This window comes from Hemicordylus capensis, chromosome 3 (genome assembly GCF_027244095.1).
Source record: "Hemicordylus capensis ecotype Gifberg chromosome 3, rHemCap1.1.pri, whole genome shotgun sequence".
NCBI lineage: Eukaryota > Metazoa > Chordata > Lepidosauria > Squamata > Cordylidae > Hemicordylus > Hemicordylus capensis.
The window spans coordinates 356,133,669-356,154,617 of NC_069659.1; the positions used below are offsets into that span (position 1 = coordinate 356,133,669).

Here is a 20,949-nt window from a genome sequence, read left to right on the forward strand (position 1 = left end):
GAAAATGTTGCCAAAGGAGAGTTTTACACCTTTGCTCGATCTCTTCCCATCAAAATGTTTGAACCCTTCTTGCAGTCAATAGAAGTTACTAGACCACAAACCCTTTTATTCGTTTCTCTTCCCACACAGACCTGTGTAAGCTTGAAAGAAAGAAAGGAAAAAAGGAAAGAAAACCCACCTTCCCAAATGTGCAAACGTGGGGCTGAAATTTCCCCAAGAATGTTTGGGGGTGATTTCAAGGACAAAGCAAGGGCCAAATCTGCTTGCCCCCTTCTGCCTTTCTGTGCCTGACGGTCGCTGAAATATGCACAGGTTCGAGCATTTTGCTTTGTTTACAATGACTTCGTGGAAGATTTTGTAACAGCTCAGTCAGGGATGGCCACGCCGAGGCTCTCCCGCTGTTGTTGGACTACAACTCCCATCATCCCCAACTGCAATTGTTGTAGCCTAGACACAGCTGGAGAGCCAAGGTTGCCTGTCCCTGCTCTAATGCAGGGGTGTTCAACCTGTTGTTGGACTACAATTCCCATCATCCCCAGCTGCAATAAATTGCAGCTGGGGATGGCAAGAGTTGTAGTCCATCCGCAGCTGGAGAGCCTCAGGCTGACCACCCCTGGATTAACCAATAGAAGGAAACGGAGCTGAGCTGGACCTTCCATTGCTGCAGCAGCATTGAACATGGCAGAAGCAGAAGCACTTTTTTCAGGTGGCCACCATTGGGGGGGGCACCCTTGTTTGGCCATTTTTTGACCCCCGTGCCATGCTCCTGCCTCCACCCGCTGTAAATTTCTTTCCCTTCCGTTCACCCTCTCCAAAAAAATTGGCCAAGATGTCCTCTCAACACCTGCAAATGGAGCAGCAGAAGGGTGGAGTGGATTTCAGCTCAGCCCAGATCTTAGCTAGAGAGATTGTCGTATTCTGATTGATTGATTGATTGTTGCATTTATATACCGCCTTTCATTAAAAGACAACCCCAAGGTGGTTTACAAAAGTTAAAACATACAATAAAAAGACAATAAAAATATTAAGCTAAAAAATATAAAAACAAACCAAATTTGAAATCTATAAAATACAAGCATAAAAACAATACAACACAGGTAAAAACACACAGAAGCAGCAGTAAAAACGATTATGTAAAAGCCTGGATAAAAAGCCAAGTTTTAACAAGCTTTCTAAAAGCCGTGATGGAGTCCGAGGAGCGAATGGCCACATATTAGAGATTGTCGTATTCATATTAGCAGTTATCATCTTCCTCGTCTGTACAGGGTCCTGGATGGAGAGGCAAGACACTGCCCAAGGGACCTTGTACTGAAATGTCCACAGTGAGGGAGAGCAGAGGGAGAGAGAAAGTACCCGGGGAGGGAAGATCCCCCATCGACCGCAGAGAGATTATTGACGGCGGGTGTAAATAAGCAGACAAATACAAGTTGAGCCCCTTGATCTTTTTGCCCGCCCTCTTCTAGAAAACAACAGCCTTGCAAGAGGCTCTGGCTGGACAGGGGTCTTGTTTTCATCCTGCCATCGTGTCCAGGGAGGCGTATCAGCAGGGCAGTGGAATCTGCTGTTTCGACCCAGACGGCATTCTAGAGGCCAATTAATCCCTTCAAGATGCAAACTTGTTCTGACTGCGAGGCAGGGCGATGTCTCCCCCAAGCAGCAAGCTGTGATCTGACATCTTACCAGCTGTGAAGGCAGGGCAGGGCCAGGGGAGGGGAGAGAGTCTTGGGAAAGGGGCCTCTGGCTGGCCTTCCCTGTGGCGGGTGCTCTCTCTGTCTCTCTCTTTTTACCTCTCTGGGGGTTCCCACAGCATCACAGCCGGCAGATTAGTTGCTCTTTCAAATACCCGAAGCCCTCGCTCAAGCTGTGTGGGGGCTGGCTCTGGTTACTCAGCAGTGAGAGGAAAGCACTCTGCACATGCTGCACGACGCATCTCCCTCTCTGCATGTTGACAAGAGGTTTTGCAGAGGATCTCGGTGCGATAACGTTCAGCCCCAAGGCGGTCCCACAGGGTCAGGGCTGCACGGAGAAGGGCCAGGTTTCCCACACTCCTGCCGTTGGCAGGAACACATTCCAGATCTCTTTCTGTTGTTCTGCTGTATTGAGAAAAAGTACAACCATCCCCTGAAGCCAGAAACAGTCTATAAAACTTGATGCTGTCTAATTATCAAGCTTCTGGAAACAAGTGCGGTTGTAATAAGATTTAAACTTCAGTTCCCCTTACCACAAGCTGGATCCCAAAGTGCCTCTGGGTAGCAGGGAAAGTTTGGCTATTTTTATGCCTCTTTGCGGATGGAAAAATGTGGCTATTGAGCCAGAGTTTGGTTCGGAGTGGGGGGTGGGAGAGGTGATTAGGAAGCGTCTGCCTGCCAGTACGGCCTGTTTTGCTCTTCAGAGGACAGGCTCAGCTAATTCACGGGGATCCCAGCAATCTTTTAGAGAAGTCGCCAACATGCCAGGTCTGAGCATGTCGTCGGAAAGAACTTTAGAGGGAGATCCGCAAGAAACAGGAATGTTGGTCTTGTGGTAAAGGTAACGTGTGCCATCGAGTCAGTGTCAACTCCTGGCGACCAGAGAGCCATGTGGTTGTCTTTGCTAGAATACAGGAGGGGTTGACCATGGCCTCCTCCCACACAGTATGAGATGATGCCTTTCAGCATCTTCCTCTATCACTGCTACCCAATATAGGTGTTTCCCATAGTCTGGGAAACATACCAGAGGGGATTCGAACCAGCAACCTCTGGGTTGCTAGTCAAGTCATTTCCCGCTTTTGTACTCTCTGCTAAGCAGAGTCCACCCTGATTTGCACTTGGATGGGAGACTACATGTGTGAGCACTTTCAGATATTCCTCATAGGGGATTGGGGGTATAGCTCAGTGGAAGAACACCTACCTGCTTGAATGCAGAAGGTTCCAAGTTCTCTCCCTGGCAGCATCTCCAGATAGGGCTGGGAGAGACTCCTGCCTGTAACTGTGGCAAAGCCGCTGCCAGTCTGTGCAGACAATACTGAGCTTGATGGACCAAGAGTCCGACTCAGTAGAAGGCAGCTTCTTATGTTGCAATGTGGGGGCCTAACCATACAAGCCCAGCATCCGATCTGGCTCCTGCTCAGTTGTAGATGAGGCAGAGGCAAAGAAGAGGGAGGTGGCAATGCCATTTGTAGCTGCAAGACGCAGCAAGGTTCCAGGCCAGCAGGCTTTTATAAGGGGAATCTCATGGCTTGTGTCATATATGTCACATGTCCTCTTGGCGGAAGGACCCTGCTAATGGAGCCAAAGAAGCACCTTTCAAAGTGGTGATTCTCTTTATTGAACAGCAGGAGAGCAACTGGCCCTCTCCACCCCCAGCACAGCATCGTCCCTCCAGCAGCTGTTGCTGGTGTCTATCTTGTGTTTCTTTCTTAAATTGTGAGCCCTTTGGGGACAGGGGACCATCTGATTTATTTATTATTCATTTTTTCTGTGTAAACCACTTTGAGGACCTTTTGGAAAGTGGTATATAAATATTTGTAGGTGTGGTTATGGAAACTTAGCTTACCTTAGCTGCTTCGGACAGAGTTAGGTGGTGACATATAGGTTGAATCCATCTCCAGGTGCCGCCCCCTAGGCTCCAGGTTCAGGAAGACCCGTCAGGAACTCAGGTCCTGACGTGGGAATCAAAGTCTGTATTTTATTTATTTATTGTTTTTATTTATTGCATTATATGTCTATACCGCCCTTCCCAATGTAGATCGGCAGATTTGCACACTTTGCATGTCAGAGGTCCTAGCGCCAGTGAGAGAATGTAAAGGCCATTATGCCAGCCGTGACTTTGTGTGAAGGGAGGTGGCAGAATTGCCAGTTGGAGAAGGGGGTCAGACAAATTCATGAGGAACAAGTCTATCAGTAGTTACCAGTCTTGATCTTCTTTAAGATCTTCTTCGGAGGCCCTCCTCCAGGTGCCCCTTCCAAACATGGTGAGGCGGGTGGCTACTTGGGAGAGGGCCTTTTTGGTGGTTGCACCCCGTTTATGGAATCGCCTCCCCAGTGAAGTTTGCCTGGCTTTGTCACTTTGTTCTTTTAGATGCCAGGAAAATACCTTTTTGTTCACCCAGCCCTTTTGAATTTTGGTTTTTCAGATCTGATCTGATTTTCAACTAATTTTAAAACAGGTTTGTAAGTTGTTTTGATTGTGTTTTGTATTTTCTTTTTTGTCTGTTATGATATAATGAGTTATGTGTTTTTATTGTATGTTATAATCCTCTGTTGTGAGCCTCCCAGAGAACAATTTGTTATGGCAGAGCTAACAAAGTTGTTATTGTTGTTGTTATGCTATTTGTACACAGTCTACCAAATGTTATTGACTGGATTTAGTGCTTTAATTATTGGGCCCTTTCCAAGGCTCTAGGATAAGTAAAGAAAAATTAAAGATAGCCTCGTAGTACTCGTGCTGTCCCGAGTAGTGTGGCCTTCTGTGGTTGATGTGTTGTAATTCTATCAATACCCAAGGTGTCAAGATGCTGTTCAAGTTCTTTTGGTACCTCACCAAGGGCACCCACAATTATTGGCACCACTCTTGTTTTCTTTTTCCAGAGCCACTCAATTTCAATCTGAAGGTCCTCGTATTTAGTTATTTCCTCCAGTCGTTTTTCATTGACTCGTCTATCCCCTTGGATTGCAATGTCAGTTATCAGAACCTAATTCTTCTCAATGACTGTCAGATCAGGTGTATTGTGCGCTAAATGCCTATCAGTTTGTATTTGAAAATCCCAAAGGATTTTTTCCTCTTCATTTTCTGTGACCGGATGATTCCACTAATTCTTACTTGCTGGCAATCTCTAATTATTGCAAAAGTTTCAGTGGATCAACTTTGTTGTGTCTTTCCTTATAAGCAGTCTGCATGATTGTAAGACTGCTACTTATTATTTATTTATTTATTTATTTATTTATTTATTTCGGTCATAGACCAGTACAATAAAATAAAATAAAAACAGATAAAAATAAAAATAGAAAAACAACAATAGAAAATTCATTACACCATGTGAGTCCATATTTGACATATTATATAACAACATTTAGCCACTGTATATACATCAAGAATTTAGGTTGGTAAGCAAATAATTTAAATAAAATTCATCTTGATGACCAGGGAAATTATTCAAGAGCGGGGCTATTAATTTACATCTTCCTTCTCTATAGTGATCACAGTACAACAGGACATGAGCGGTTGTTTCAATATGGCCAGATCCACAAGGACACACTCTAGATACACTTGACCTGCCTGCGAATCTTCCAGATAAGACCGCTGTAGGTAGAGCATTTAGTCGGGCGAGAGTAAGAGCTCGCCTGAACTTTGGTATCAAGATACTACTTAAATATGGAGCTGGCTTAATCTCAGTGTTCTGACTTCCAAGATATATACCACTCGGTAAGTTTGCCTGTTCCATTTGCAATTCTACATCCTGTATGCGCTGAATAATCAAGCGCTTAGCTCGATCAAATCCTAGTCTGGTTATCTCCACTAGGGAGAATCCATATGCTGATAATTTTTCCATGATTCCTAATTCCCAATTAGATTTAAAAGGATCCTCCAGGATAAGATATGCCAACCCAACCTTTGTAAACACAAGCTTTAGCCAGAAAAGTATAATGGCTTTCCAGTAGCAGGATTCAATTGTGGTCAGTCCCACCTCTCTTCTAATGACAGAATTTGAGACACACCTTGGAAGTTGGAGTATACTTCTTATAAATTTAGTTTGCAAAGATTCGATCAAGGCAAAATTAGTAAATGTACCTAACTGTGCACCATACATTATTTGCAGAATTACTTTGGCAGCAAATAGTCTTAATGCAACTGGTATATACCTAGCTCCACGTGAAAAGTGAAATGACTTAATTAAGTTAATTGAGGTTTGAGCACTCTGGATAATATGTTTTTGGTGTACATTCCGAGTGCCGGTGCTACTTATAATTATTTCTTGTTTGCACAGTCAAACAGATGTTATTGACTGGTTTGTTTTATCCAGAAATCGAGTCCTTCCCAAGGACCTGGGATGGCTGAATTTTGTTATCAATATTGTTGTTGTTATAGGTATCACTGCAAAATGTAGGCTGTTCCCAGTAAAGTTGCTTTTTGAAATTGGCTGAGGTGATTTCTGTGGCCCCTATGGTGTTGAGGTGCTCCTCAAGGTCTTTTGGAACTGCACCCAGGGCGCCAATGACCACTGGGATTATTTTGGTCTTTTTCTGCCACAGCCTTTCAATTTCAATTTGTAGATCTTTGTATTTTGTGATTTTTTTCTATTACTTTCTCTCCTATTCTGCTATCCCCTGGTATTGCTATGTCGACTATTTTAACTTGTTTTTCTTTCTTCTCGACTACAGTGATATCTGGTGTATTGTGTGGCAGATATTTGTCTGTTTGTAGTCGGAAGTCCCATAATATTTTTACATCTTCATTTTCTTCAACTTTTTCAGTTTTATGGTCACACCAATTTTTGGCTACAGGTAGCTTGTATTTTTTGCAGATGTTCCAGTGTATCATCCCTGCTACCTTGTCATGCCTTTCTTTGTATTCAGTCTGTGCGATCTTTTTACAACAGCTGATTAGGTGGTCCACTGTTTCATCTGCTTCTTTACAAAGGTGACACTTGCTGTTTGTTGTTGACTTTTTGACTTTTCCTCTTATTGCATTTGTTCTTAGTGCCTGTTCTTGTGCAGCCAGTATTAAACCCTCTTGTTTCTTTCTTCAAGTTGCCATTCTTAAGCCATTGCCAGGTCTTGGTGATGTCTGATTTTCCACTTATATTGTGCAAATATTGACCATGCAGTGGCTTATTTCTCCATTTTTCTGCTCGGTTCTTGACTTGTTCTTTTTTGTAGGCCTGCTTTGTTTAATTGGTGTTGAATAGTTTTGCGTTATTGACCGTTTTAAGTGCATCTTCTTCACTGTCCTTGATATATTGTTCAAGGCCTCTTTTCTCCTCCACTACTGTTTGATGGACTTGCAGCATTCCTCTTCCGCCTGAGCTGTGAGGGAGGTATAGCCTATCGACATCACTGCGGGGGTGCAGAGCATGATTGATGGTCATTATTTTCCTGGTCTTACAATCTAGCTTCTCTAGCTCTGCCTGGGTCCAGTCTATTATTCCTGCAGTGTATCTAATGATGGGTATAGCTCAGGTGTTTATGGCTTGTATGGTGTTCCCACCATTGAGTTTGGACTTGCGGATTTTTCTAACTCTCCTGATGTATTCACTTCCAATTTTTCTTTTAACTTCAGTGTGTGCAATGTTATCAGCCTGGAGAATGCCCAAGTATTTGTAAGGTTCTTTCTCTCCCAGGTTCTTGATGTTGCTTCCATCGAGCAGTTCTATTCCTTCTGTTTTTGTTATTTTCCTCTGTTCGTTATTAATGCAGCACACTTGTCTAGTCCAAACTCCATTGCTATATCGCTACTGAATATACGGACAGTGTTTAGCAGTGATTCGACTTCTGACTGGGACTTTCCATACGACTTCAAATTGTCCACGTAGTTTATTTGACTTGATGTTTTAGATGTTTGGTATCCGAGGCCTGTTTTGTTGAGTATTTGTGAAAGTGGGGTCATGGCGATTACAAACAACAGAGGGGATAGTGAGTCCCCTTTGAAAATACCTCTTCTAATGCTAACCTGTCCAAGTGTCTCGCCATTGATTGTTAACTGTGTACTCCACATGCTCATTGCTTTTTTAATAAATATCTGAATTTTTTTGCTGACACCAGTCGTTTCTAAACATTTTAGTATCCATGTATGAGGAAATGAGTCGAAGGCCTTCTTATAGTTCATGCAACACTTAGATTTGTTTTTCTTTTGCAATTATCTAAAATCATTTTGTCAATCAGCAGATGATCTTTTGTGCCTCTGGTGTTCGGGCAATTTCCTTTCTGTTCAACTGGAAGCTGTTTGTTAGTTAATAGTGTTGCATCACTTCATCTGCTATTATTCCAGTTAATAATTTGAACGTGGTTGGCAGGCAGATTATCGGTCTATAATTACTTGGAACTGCACCTTTTGCTGGGTCTTTCATGATGAGATGAGTTTTCCCAGTTGTTAGCCATTGTTCAATATCACCTCCTTGCAAAATGTGATTGAACTGTTTTGATAGTTGTTTATGAAGGCTTGTTAGATGTTTAAGCCAGAAGCCATGCAGTTCATCATCGCCTGGTGCAGTCTAATTTTTCATTATCTTTGCTCTTTCACTTATTAATTCTGGTGTTATTATTAGCAGCAGGAGAGAGGGCATGCCCTCCCCTCTTGTCTGTGGGCTCCCCAGAGCCATCTGGTGGGCCACTTGGGGAAACAGGGAGCTGGACTAGATGGGCCTCCTTGGGCCTGATCCAGCAAGACTTCTTATGTTCTTATGGGAAAGGAAGAGTAGAGAGATGAGGTCTTGCTCCCCCGTAAAGTATACTGTTTGGAAGAAAGATGGTGGAGAGGTAGTTGTTATTGATCACCCTCAGGCAGGGTCTCTGGTTCCTATATTTCAGTCTTAAACAACCTGTGGCCAACCAAGCCAAATATGGCCCCACTAGCCATGCCTGGCAACCCTCCAGAAGCCTGATAGCCCTTCCACTCGGGCTGCCTACCTGGGGCTGCAAAAGCAAAGGATTACCGAGCTCTGCACAAGCAACCATGCATGTCTCCGTTCCGCTTGGCAGACCACAAGTTGTGCAGGCTGGTCACAGTGTCGCCCCCTTGGACACTAAAGACCACGTGCATCTCAAAGACCTCGTCCATTCACAGGAGAGATCACAGGGTCATGTGATCACAGAGTCATTCCAGTTGAATGTCCAAATTTCAAGAGACTAGCATTGAAATGTTAACCTGTGCTGTAGTGATCATACTGACATTTAAAAAAAGAAAGATGTTGGGAGTAAAGGGGGAGTCTTAGCCTCCTTTTTGGAGAGATGATAAAGCAGGGGTTCTTGGCCCTGGGTCCCCAAGTGTTGTCGGACTACAACTCCCATCATCCACAGCCTTTTGGGGTGGAGAGCCAGTCTTGTGGTAGCATGAATTGTCCCTTTTGCTAAGTAGAGTTCACCTTGGTCTGCATTTGGGTGAGTGACTGCACGTGAGCTTTGTCTGCTGTACGATATTCCCCTGCGGGGATGGGGCTGTAGCTCAGTGGAAGAGTATCTGCTTTGCAGGCAGAAGGTCCCAGGTTCGATCCCTGGCAGCATCTCCAGGGAGGGCTGGGAAAGACACCCACCTAAAATCCTGGAGAGCCGCTGCCGGTCAGTGTAGAGAAGACTGAGCTAGGTGAGCCAAGGGTCTGACTCGGTCTAAGGCCGCTGCCTGTGCTCCTGATATTCAGAGGCCTGGGAATGACGTTGTCCAACAAGGTCCAGGGGCCCAAGCTTGGCAAGCCCCCTTCCTTCCTAGGCCAGCCATGGAGCCTGCGGAAATGGTCAGCCCGCTTCTCTCTGACCGGTCTCCACTGCACCTTCTCTCCACAGAATACTCTGGAGCAGTGCAGCGTCTGCGCCAAGCCCATCATGGAGCGAATTCTGCGGGCCACCGGCAAGGCCTATCATCCCCACTGCTTTACCTGTGTGATATGCCAGCGCAGCCTGGACGGCATCCCTTTCACGGTGGACGCCGGCGGGAACATCCATTGCATCGAGGATTTCCACAGGTGGGCGTCTTTGCCACTGCTTAGTCCCTCTCAGAGGGCCGTAGGGTGGGAGGAGAGAGAGAGGTTGGCGTGAATGGCATTGGTGGTGGGGAGGAGGAGGAGGGAAGGCTGCGAAGGCTGACAGTAATCCTTTGGGGGCATAAGAATCAAGTGTGCCTTCCATTTTAATTCAGCAAGGACTGATGCATTGAAACCCTCCCCCTAATTTCAGTGAAGTTGAGGGTCATTTTGGTAATTTTCTGCAGGGGGAAATAGGTGCATTCACCGGCACTGGGCTTCTCAGCACCCAATGGCTACTGGGGGCTGCCATGTTTTTGGCCCACATGTCTCTTCATCACACTGTGCTGTGGTGTGGGGACTTGTGGGGTAAAAAAAATGGCGGCCTACAGCACCTGCCAGGAGGAGGGTTGCTGTGAAACAGGCAGCAGAGGCAGCAACAAGAGGTGAGTCAGGTGAGGCCTTTCAGAGGATCTTCGATCTCTTCCTTCCAACCCGATTTGGAGCTGCACGTTTTGCATGGACAGAAAAAGAAAAAAATCTTCAGCTATCAGGCACTTGAGAGACCCTGCATGACAGAATACTGACCTTCCCTCCCAGACCAAGAAGTGATTTTCAGCATAGCCTTGGCCACATCACAGAGGCATGCAGTGAGGCTGTTTTTGCACTGCATAAATGGCTCAAATATCAGTTACCAAAAATGGAAAGTTGTGCTTTCTCCCCCCACTTATCCATCCACTCCCTCAGCTCAGCTAATCCAAGGAAGAGTGGTAGGGAGACATATCTGTTCCTCTTGCTTGATTTGGGGGGCGGGGGCGTGGAAAAAAGCAGACAGGCACATTCCTTATGAATATGTTTCCAAATGCTTTCTCTTTTAATGTCTCCCTTGCCAGGATGTCTCCCCTTCCAGGAGCTCTCCAAGGTTCCAGGCAGGAGTCCTTCGCAGCCCGACCTGGAGATGCCGCCAGGGATCAAACCTGGGACCTTCTGCACGCAAGATGCTCTTCCACTGTCTTCCCAGTATCTTACAGTGCTCACATGTAGTCTCCCATCCAAATGTAAACCAAGACAGATCCTACTTAGCAAAGGGAACAATTCATGCTCGCTACCACAAAACCAAAACACAGCAGACGAGCTTTAAGCGCTAGGTTTGACATTGCTGAAGCAAGGACTGAGCAGAAAGAGAGACTGGGATATCCACACACCTCTCATAGCTTGATATATTTGTGGCCTCCCTTTTGTTCTGCTCTCTGTGTGTGGGTGGCGGCGGGGAGGAGAGCTGGTGTTGTGGAAGCAAGGATGAATTGTCCCCTTTGCTAAGCAGGGTCTGCCCAGGTTTGCTTTTGAATGGGAGACTACATATGAGCACTGTAAGATTTTTGGGGATGGAGCTGCTCTGGGAAGAAGGTTCCAGGTTCCCTCCCTGGCAGCATCTCCAAGAGAGGGCTGAGAGAGACTCCTGCCTGCAACCTTGGAGAAGCTGCTGCCAGTCTGTGTAGACAATACTGAGCTAGTTGGACCAATGGGCTGACTTGGTAGAAGGCAGCTTCCTATGTTTCCTGTTGTGTTTAGCTGTGTCTTGTTAGTTTTAAATGGTTGGTTTGGTCATTGTATTTTATTGTACTTCGTTGTAATTTTTAACTGCCTGGTTTTTTATTGTGCACTGCCTTGAGTTCCAACTTTTGGAAGAAAAGTAGTATCTATCTATCTAATCAATCAATAAAATGACTTGGGGTCAGCTTGGATGGCAGCCATTTTCACTGCACTTCCTCTTGGTTCTTTAGGAAATTTGCCCCTCGGTGTTCCGTCTGCAAGGAGCCCATCATGCCTGCTCAGGGCCAGGAGGAGACGGTCCGTATTGTGGCCTTAGACCGTGACTTCCACGTACAGTGCTACCGGTGTGAGGTCAGTACTTTCAGCCTGCAGGGAAAGCATCAGAGTATGGAAGCCAGAACCTCTAGCTGAATAAAGATTGGCAGGAGGGCGCATGTTTCAGCAAGGAAAGGGGTGGAAGAATTTGGCCCTTTTGCACCATTTCTTCACCACTGCCGCCCACTTTGTGGTGTGGCTGCCCCTCTCCAAAGCTACTGGTGGAAAGATGCCACATTGGAACTGCATTGCGTCATCACAAAAATATTGCCTGTGGGGACATTCTGGAGGGAAATGGCAGCCACCAAGAGGAGCATTTGCCCCTGACTTCCAAAATTGGCTCCTCACCTAGTCCAACCTGTCAGTACCTTGGTGAAAGGTAACAAATGATTTCAGCTTTCCCTTAAACCTCTGTGACATGGGTTTTCAGCCGTAGGTCCCCAGGTACTGTTAAGCCACCACTCTCCTCATCCCTAGCCACAGTGGCCTAGGGCTGGTTTCTTTGGTTTTTCGGCCACCTCATGTAAGAGCTGGACTTGTGGTAACAAGCACAATTTGTCCCCTTAGCTAAGCAGGGTCTGCCCTGGTTGCATATGAAAGGGAGACTAGAAGTGTGAGCACTGGAAGAGATTCCCCTCAGGGGATGGAGCCGCTCTGGGATGCGCAGAAGGTTTCAAGTTCCCTCCCTGGCATCTCCAAGATAGGGCTGGGAAAGACTCCTGCCTGCAGCCTTGGAGAAGCCGCTGCCAATCTGTGAAGACAATACTGAGCTAGATAGACCAATGCTCTGACTCGGTATATGGCAGCTTCCTATGTTCCTATATATATGCAAGGCTGTTACAGATGGACCTCGCTTTACACAGTACTGCTATTTGCAGTTCTGAAAATAGGCACCCAATCTCAGCATATGCAGGTACAGAAAGAGTTGATGCCCATGTATCCGCTGTTCTTAGGTAGCCAGAAATGACCTCCGAGGTCATTTCTGGCCACCATTTTGTTTAAAGGACCCATTTTGTGGTTCTAATGTCAGGGGGCAGGATTTTTGCCCATGGATTTTCACAGAAAAGTGTGGGGGCATTCCTGGGTTGGGGGTGACATTCCTAGATTGATGGAGACCCACGGAGTATAATACGGTATATTCTTTCCATTATTTTCACTATTTTTGGACTTTTCCCCCAATGCAGGAATCTAACCCCCTAATTCCCATTGCCCCAATGCCTTGTTATCCACTGTTTCATTACCTGTAGAAATCTGTGGGAACAGAATCCTCATGGATAATGGGGTACACCTGTATCTGTATGATTAGAACTTACGTGGAAATGTTGCATAGCTCTCTTGCCCTCATCACCACCCTGGATATTAGGGATGTGCACCAAACAGATTTTGCGTTTTGTTTCAAGCTCGAACTGCAACTCAAAACGGCCAAAATGTTTCATTGTAGCAGATGTCGAACCAGCTGTTTTGACGAAACTAACTCACAATGTTTCAAGTGTTTTGGCCATAGGGAACAATGGGGGAATCTGAAACACCTGATTATTCCTCATGGATAGCTCCTAGGGACATCAAAGTGGGTTGGGTGGTAGGGCATGATCGATGCTACCTACCACCCAACCCACAAAAAAAATGGGCAAGCAAGCGGTTTTAAACAATCCCCCCATAGGAACCTATGGGGGGTTTGGAGAAAGGTTAAACATTTGTTAAAAATCGCCCACTTACCCATTCTTTTATTTATCGATATTTTTTTTGTTTATTACATTTATAAACCGCTCCATCCAAAGGCTCTGTGGTTGATTGGTAGGTAGCACCCATCATGCCCTACCGCACAACCCACGTTGGTGTGCCTAGGAGCTAACCATCGAGAACAATGGGGTGTTTCGAGTTTCCCCATTGATTCCTGTGGCTGGAACAAGCTGCACTCACAGAGTGCACACACATGTTTTGCATTGCAATTGCAATGCATTTTGCAATCCTGCCCTGAAGAACACTGCAGAAGCACACAGTAAGAACACACATTTCAAAGATAGTCCAAAAATGGCAAAAAAAAAATCACTGACCCAGAATCCACTACGAGCCACAGTGCCTGTGCCTGGCACCAACTTCATTGGCACAAGTTGCTCCCTCAAACACAATTATGACTCCTTACGTTCCTTGCATTGCAGCAGCTGCCACAGCAGCACCCTTAGCAGCAAGCATAGCCATAAACTCAACTAGAGCAACTTCAGCCACATATTGACTGAGTACACCTTGCAATGCAGATTGCAGAGCAGATCAGAGCAGTGAATGATGCACAAGTTTGCCTCAAGGCCAGACATGGAGCTCATCACAGCAACCACCAAGGAAATATTATATAGGGAGAGAGATGAGCTGCCACTGTCCATTTCTCGCCACAACACTATCTTACAAACAAAACAAACCACAACTCAAGGAAGGAAGGCACCCAATTTCTGCCTCTGTCAAGATCCAGCAAAACCAGGTAGTTATAGAAGCAATAGCACAGCATGTTATACTCGTGCTGAGAAAACCACAAAATCAAACCTTCTTTGATTCCTTCCTCCTCTCTTGATGTAGCCTCTTCAAGCAAGGCATACTATAAGGGCTCTCTCTGCCTCCCAGTCCCATTGAATACATTTTGAAATGCCCTCCTTTTGTGTTCCCCCTCCCTCCCCACAGCCAATGGGGGCACAGTTGCCCATGACAACACTTGATTTGTATGATAACGAGCCAACCAAGAAGCAGGAAATTGCAAGCCAATTGGAAGGCAGGGCCAGAAAACCAATCAGCAAGGGAAAAACAGGTTTCCAAAATGGCGCTCAAAAGGTTGAAATGTTTCAGTTGAAATGGGGGTTTTTTTTGGTCAGAGCTTGAAACAGGCCCTTTATTTAAAGCGTCTTTTGTTTTAAGCTCGGAACACTCAAAACGGCCTGTTTTGAATCTAAGTCTTTCAATGTTGAAATGTTTTGCTCATTCCTACTGGATACAACAGGATTATATGAGTGGATTAATTGAAGGATTGGATGATTTATTAACAAGGTGGTCCAATATGGCGCTTTTAATTGCCATTTTCAAGCAGAGTGCAAACATCTTCCCTCCTGTGTTGTTAGAGCACTAGTTCTGAGTTGCATTAAAGCATGTCCAACACATTTTGGCATATTATTGAAAAAGATTTCATCTCAGAGTAGAGAGGGCAGACTCCATATCTGGGAGTAAACACTATCTTCATGCCCTCTAATAGTGCTTAACATTTCAAGCGTTCAAAGTACTTTGCCAGTAATCTTTCATATAACCCTGTGAAGTGTGCCAGTATTTATGGGTTTTTCTTCTTGCTAGGAAACCCCACGGTTCGAGAGACCTTGCTTTGTCTCTGCAATATATTGTGCATCTTCCCTCCCCACCTTGAAAAGAGTCACGAGGATGAAGCTCATGTTTGGATTTCAAACAAAAAATTACTTCATAAACATATAAACCAAGCCATGATGTGGGGCGGAAATTTTCCACTGCAGTATTTTTCCACTCATTAATGAGTAACATAATGAATAGATACAATACCAGTCAAACTGGGCAGTTTCAAAATTGTGATTAACTTTTCTTTTCAGGTGGCTGTCCATAGGAAGCCTGCATGCCTATATTATAGCTATCAATCCTACAATTAGTGTGTTAACCATTTCCAGTGCCTTCATTATTTTCCTCAGCATTCACACGTATAAAGAAAGTGCAGTGCTGTGGAGTGTCATGTGTTAACATATTAAGAGGAATTCCAATAAAAATAATTTCCAATTAGGGCATTGAATAAACCATACCCAGTGTGTCTTGAGAGTTGAACTAGCCGAAACAATCCCAGGGTGTTTCAATTTTCTCCCCTAAGCAATCCATCTCTGCTTAGCATCTTGGGTCATCTGTAGGTCATGGTAGTTTCCGTTTCGCATGGCTCCCAATGTCCCAGGATGTTAGCATGCTCACAGCAACGTCCAGGGTCTTTGCTCCAATCACAGCATTCCTGGGAGTCTCCCCTCTGCCATGCCGTCCTGTTGCCTCCAGAAATATATGCATGGGGTTGGGGGGGCAGAAGAGAGGATACTTTTGCCATGCAACAGAGCCCAGGGGCCTGATGCACTGCAGACCTGATCCAGAGTTTGGATTAAGTTTAAGGATGTCCATTAGACATCCAGGAAATTAATCGAGCTGTTCTGTTTAGTTCCAGAGCGGCCCATAAGATGTAAGAAATCCTTAGTAAGGAATACTGTGAAAAGCAGGCCCATCCTGAGCCACATTCCCTTAGTGTAGCTTTTGTTATCTAGTAGATAACTGTAAATGACGTTTGCAAGCGATAATCCTTTTAGCATTTCAGTCTCAGGACCTTGATTATCGTCATCCTCCTTCTCTTGTGCAGGACTGCGGAGGGCTCCTTTCTGAAGGAGACAACCAGGGCTGTTACCCTCTGGATGGGCACATCCTTTGCAAGACCTGCAACTCAGCTCGGATCCAGGCCCTGACGGCAAAGGCGAGCACCGACCTCTGAATGCCTCCGATCAGCCTCTAGGGGAAAGAGCACCACCCCTGCCTCTTGGGCAGCTGGAAGGGTTTGGGACAACGAGATGTGCTTTTGGAGGGCTTGACCCTGAGCTGCAAACCTCACATCATGGTGTCTTCCAGTCTACACTACAGACTTAAACTGATTTAGTGTTCACTCCCTCTCCCCAATAAGGAAACCTGGAAATTGTAGTTCTGTGAAGGCCAGCTCGGGCTTACTTGCATAGAATCCTCAGCACCCTCAAGAAACCACAATTCCCAGGATTCTTTGAGGGCAGCCATGACAGCTGAACTGGTCTTAAATTGAAATGTAGTGTAGATATAGCCAGTGCCTCTGCGGGCAAAGTTTGCAATGCAGCTTTAGCTGCCTCCTGGCTTCACAGGGTCAAGAGTAGTTCCTCCGGCACCTTTCCTTGTCTCCATCCTCTTCCAGTTTAACCACCTCTCAAATTAGCAACGCTTTCTATCATAGAAATTTTACCCAGCTAGCAACGCTTCCAATCACAGGTGCTGCTTAGGGCTTTTCTTTTTCTCTCTCACATGAGCCATCAAGTTCCAAGCTTGTTTGCACACTGTTACACAGAAACACATTTTATATCTCCATCTATACGTGTATATGATAATGTATTGTAATATTTTGCTAGTGCCTTAAAGTCAGCGATGCAGAGTAAGGAGCTACAACAATGACTAAGGGATGGGACGTTTTATAGACAATCGACAGACGCTTGTTTGGAAACATATTGCCTCTGAATCCCAGTTGCAGGGGAGCAACAGCAGGAGAGGGTTCATGCTCTTCTTTCATGCCTATGGGCTCCCCAGAGGCAAACAGGGGGCTGGACTAGATAGGCCTCCTTGGGCCTGATCCAGCAAGGCTGTTCTTAGGTTCTTATTCTGGTAGAAGTGCCTTAAAGCATGTTCGAAAAATCAACCTAGTTGCACCTCTGTTGACTAACATGGTTGGATTGCAACCACAAACAGAATGAACTCAGTTTTTCAGCGAGGGAATAACATTCACACTCTCTACTGACACATTCATACTATCACCTCCACCTGAATGAGAATTCAGGCAGGAGACACACACATACACTACCACTGCAATTAAATTTTGCACACGTTCATAGTTTGGGAGATTGAAACTTTAAATTTCCATTGTACGGTTGGATTTTGAGGGACAATTGTTTTTTTAAAAAACTGATGAAGTATAAGCCTTGTTGATAAATGTGTACAGCAAATATATTAAGCATGAAACTTGTCCAACGCAAGGGCTTACACACCCTGTTTTTCCAAAACCTCCGTATCCAACCACTTTCCCCATTTGGGAATGTGGCAAAGGATCCAAATTCTTGGCAGCAAATTTGAGCTTAAAACATTTGCTTGAAAAATACGTTCTTTTCCAAATAGGTCTCAGATCTAGGAGACGTCCATGTCTTTGATGGAAATCAAACTGCACTTTAGGAAACGAAAATGGGGAGGGGGAGGAAATGTAACTACTGTGCCAGCCCCACCCCATCCCACAGTTCAAGCCACCTTCACACATTCCTGGTTTGGTGCAAAACCTGAAGTGTGAGAAGAGCTACAAGAAAGGCTACCAGAAAAAGTGTGAGAAAATCTACCACTTTGGTTGAGGTTTTGTGAATATACCACTGTGTGCCAAGCCACCCACCCCCGGCCTTCAATGCTCCAGTCTACCATGCAGACCTCAAGGGGATCAGCTAAAGCTGTCCTCACGTCTCTCTCTATGTTTGTTTGGGGTGGGGTGGGGGAGGTGGTTTGGAGAGATATGTGCCTTTTTGCCAAATGTATTGAAATACTAATTTTATCCGCTCTGAGTGGTGGACAGTATGAGTACTAGCCTGAGCTTAGCATGCTATTTCTTCTATTCAGAAGGTTATGACCCAAGGCAGCCCTGCACTATGGCCTTGTTTCATACGTTCTCTCAGGGAACTCTGATGTCCCCCAGAAGCTGACGAGGCTTTCCTCAATGAGAACAGCGGTAATAGGGGCACAAACGTCGGCCAAAGATAGCTTCCCCAATGCCACTTTCAATTTTATCTTGTCATTTACAGCCATAGAAGAATTCCCTGAATGCAAAAGGTTTGAAAATCATTGCCCTGCAGAGGGATACTATAGCCATAAAGTCACTCCCTGTGAAACTCTCATGCTTTGTCATCAGATCATAAAATTCTAGAGTCGGAAGGGACCTGAGAAGTCTTCTACAGCGTCCCTGACAGATGGCCATCGAGCCTCTGTTTGGAAACTTCCATCCAAGGAGAGCTCAGCACTGCACAAGGCAGACTCTTCCACGGCCACACATCTCTTTGAGTTAGTTAGGAGACGCCTCCTAATGCCTAGGTTTCTTCTGCTGCCTTGGAATTTACATGAAGCAATGTGACAACCCAGTCAGGTAGAGATAAGAACTGATGTGGCTACACCAAGCTACACTAGATGCAGGGCAACATCTTCCACTTTTCAAAAAGGCAGCAGGTTTGCTTCTGCTGACGGTGCACAAATCATGCCAGGCTCTTCGTGAGAGAAGGGGAGCCACTTCTGGTGTCTGCCATGCTTTACGATGCAAGCATGCTTTGATCCAACCGAAGTCTCCATTTGTGTGAACAGCAGATAAGGCAGTAAAACTGCCCCAAGGACTGTACTACTGCGGTCTGGGGGTGGGTGGGGGGTGAGTGTACAATTCAGCTCTTAGCCATTGCTGTCCCTGGAAAGCGGGTGAGCGTCTTTTGACTCTCAGAAGTACCTGACTCCTTTGCATGGGCTTTGATATATAAGCAGAGTGCAATGGGATGCTAGCCCCATAGGGTTAGTCACATCAGAGAAGTATATTTATTGCAAAGCTTTATTTAACCTATTGCCAAAGAGGCCTTGGGCACAATCCACTTGGAAGGTTTTCTCCATGAACACTGAGGCCATGGGTGGGAAGATCATTTCAATGGCGCCTACTCAGGAGGCATTCCTGGTGGATTGGGCCCTTGGTTTTAAATATGTGCATTATTTTTTAATCCTGATCCTGAAACGGTCCTCAGGGTTAAGTGTCCAAAACAACACTCCTGTGCAGGCCCCCTTAAAATGAAAGGGGTCAGGATGGGACTTTTCTCACTGCCAGGTTCCCTTCGATTTCTGTTTCTTGTCTCTTATCCTTCCTTGTGCACTGATTTTGAGGATTTGAGGATTATGCTGTGTCTTAAATATAGTTACTTGGAAATCCCATTGAAATTAGATTTTGGTGTTTGAAACTAAGGCATTGGATTGACTTTCACTAGGAAACACACTACTACTACTAATATGGAATTTACTGCCACAGGATAGAGAAATTTTTAGTATATGTGCTGACAAAGCGAGCACAAGGATATAGAAATGGTCATCAGTTTAGACTTTTAAAAAAGAAGAAGGATTAACTGAGTTTCGGTAAGATGTCAAGCTTGTTGCTTATTGCAGCTCAACAGGACCTCTGGGTGATATCCCGAGCAATGGTGTGCTTACACAAGAAGATGGCTCAGTTGAGCCAAGGAACAGGGAGTTTAGGAATTGTGCTACTGTCCCTGTGCGCTCTATTGCTGTTGTACAGAGGCTAAAAAGCTGTGCCACAGTTGTACAAGTGCGAGCATGCTTGTGGTAGGGCAACTTCAGTTTGGAGGACAAGCGTAACCAGATAGCACAACAGTCTTGCACTCACTCAACGCCTGCCCATAAGCACTCTGGATGTCGGTCTCTGTATATGGGCACATCGCCCCTCTGAGTGCCAGCTGCTGAAGCAGAAACATTGGGAGGGGGCTGCCTGCCTGTGAGTAGGGATGTGCAAATTGATTCAGGTACAAATCGATTTGTAGCTGAATCTAGCTGATTCGGGTGATTTGGAGACAAAACAAATCACTCCTGTGATCCATTGGCTAGATTCGGGTACAAATCAAATCACACCTGATTCGATTTTAATCGATTCAAGATTTGAATTCCTCCTATTAATTCCCCCAGATTCCCAGCTTTCATCTTTAAGAAAAAGCTAAGCTCTAGCCCTTGTAGAAGTGGGGTTATGGAGCAAAATGTGTGGTCACTATTTTTCAGGTGTTTAGGATCTTTGGTGTCTAATAACCTTTCCTCATAATGAATCCCTATGAGGATTCATTACACACCAAAGAGTCTAAAAACCTCAAAAATTCCTAAAATATCAACTGAGTACCTAGTGGCTTGTGGGCTGCGGGGTAGTTGGAACATGGGATGCCACTAATTCCCCACCCCCACCTGCAAAACGGTGGGGTCAAAATGAACAGAAGAAATGAAGGTGTGTAATGAAGACACCAAATAATCTAAACACTTCAAAAATACCTAAAAACCAAACTGAGTACCACAGTGTGTGGGGGGGGTGGATGTAGTTGACACATGGCAGTTGACAGTTGGCACTGTCCAATGATAGTCAAAATGAACAGAAGAAATGAAGGCCCTCAGAGGGATTTATTATGAGGAAAAGTTATTAGACACCAAAGAATCTAAACATTAAAATGAGTACCCCACTGCCTTGCCGGTGGGGCGTGGGGGTAGTTTGCACATGGCAGTTGACAGTTGGCACTGTCAAGTGACAGTCAACATGAACAGAAGAAATGAAGGTGTGCAATGAATCCTCATAGGGATTCATTATGACGAAAACTTATTACAGGTTGAGTATCCCTTATCCGATCAGTAGTGTTCCAGATTTTGGATTTTTCTGGATTTTGGAATATTTGCATAATGAGATATCTTGGGCATGGAATCTAGAGCGCCAAAACAGACAGCAACAGAGCAGGCGCCAAATTGAGCAGGGTGTGGAGGAGGGGGTCTTTCCCTTTTCCCTCTAGCACCAAAGTGAGAACATCAAAAACATTAAAAAGTTTCACAATAAAAACAGAGCCGCAACTAGA

The 20,949-nt window shown here is 45.2% G+C and overlaps 1 protein-coding gene across 4 annotated transcripts in view; it reads left to right on the forward strand.

The window, feature by feature from the left end:
• LPP (LIM domain containing preferred translocation partner in lipoma) overlaps window positions 1–17,161 on the forward strand; it is a 375,151-nt gene extending 357,990 nt beyond the window's left edge. For all 4 annotated transcript variants that reach the window (XM_053313056.1, XM_053313055.1, XM_053313057.1 and 1 more), the window contains 3 exons: window positions 9,474–9,652; window positions 11,434–11,554; window positions 15,906–17,161. In XM_053313056.1, the coding sequence (XP_053169031.1) occupies window positions 9,474–9,652; window positions 11,434–11,554; window positions 15,906–16,034 (429 nt within the window). In that variant the 3' untranslated portion in view covers window positions 16,035–17,161. The remainder of the gene's footprint in view (window positions 1–9,473; window positions 9,653–11,433; window positions 11,555–15,905) is intronic.
• The last annotated feature ends 3,788 nt before the right edge of the window (window positions 17,162–20,949 follow it).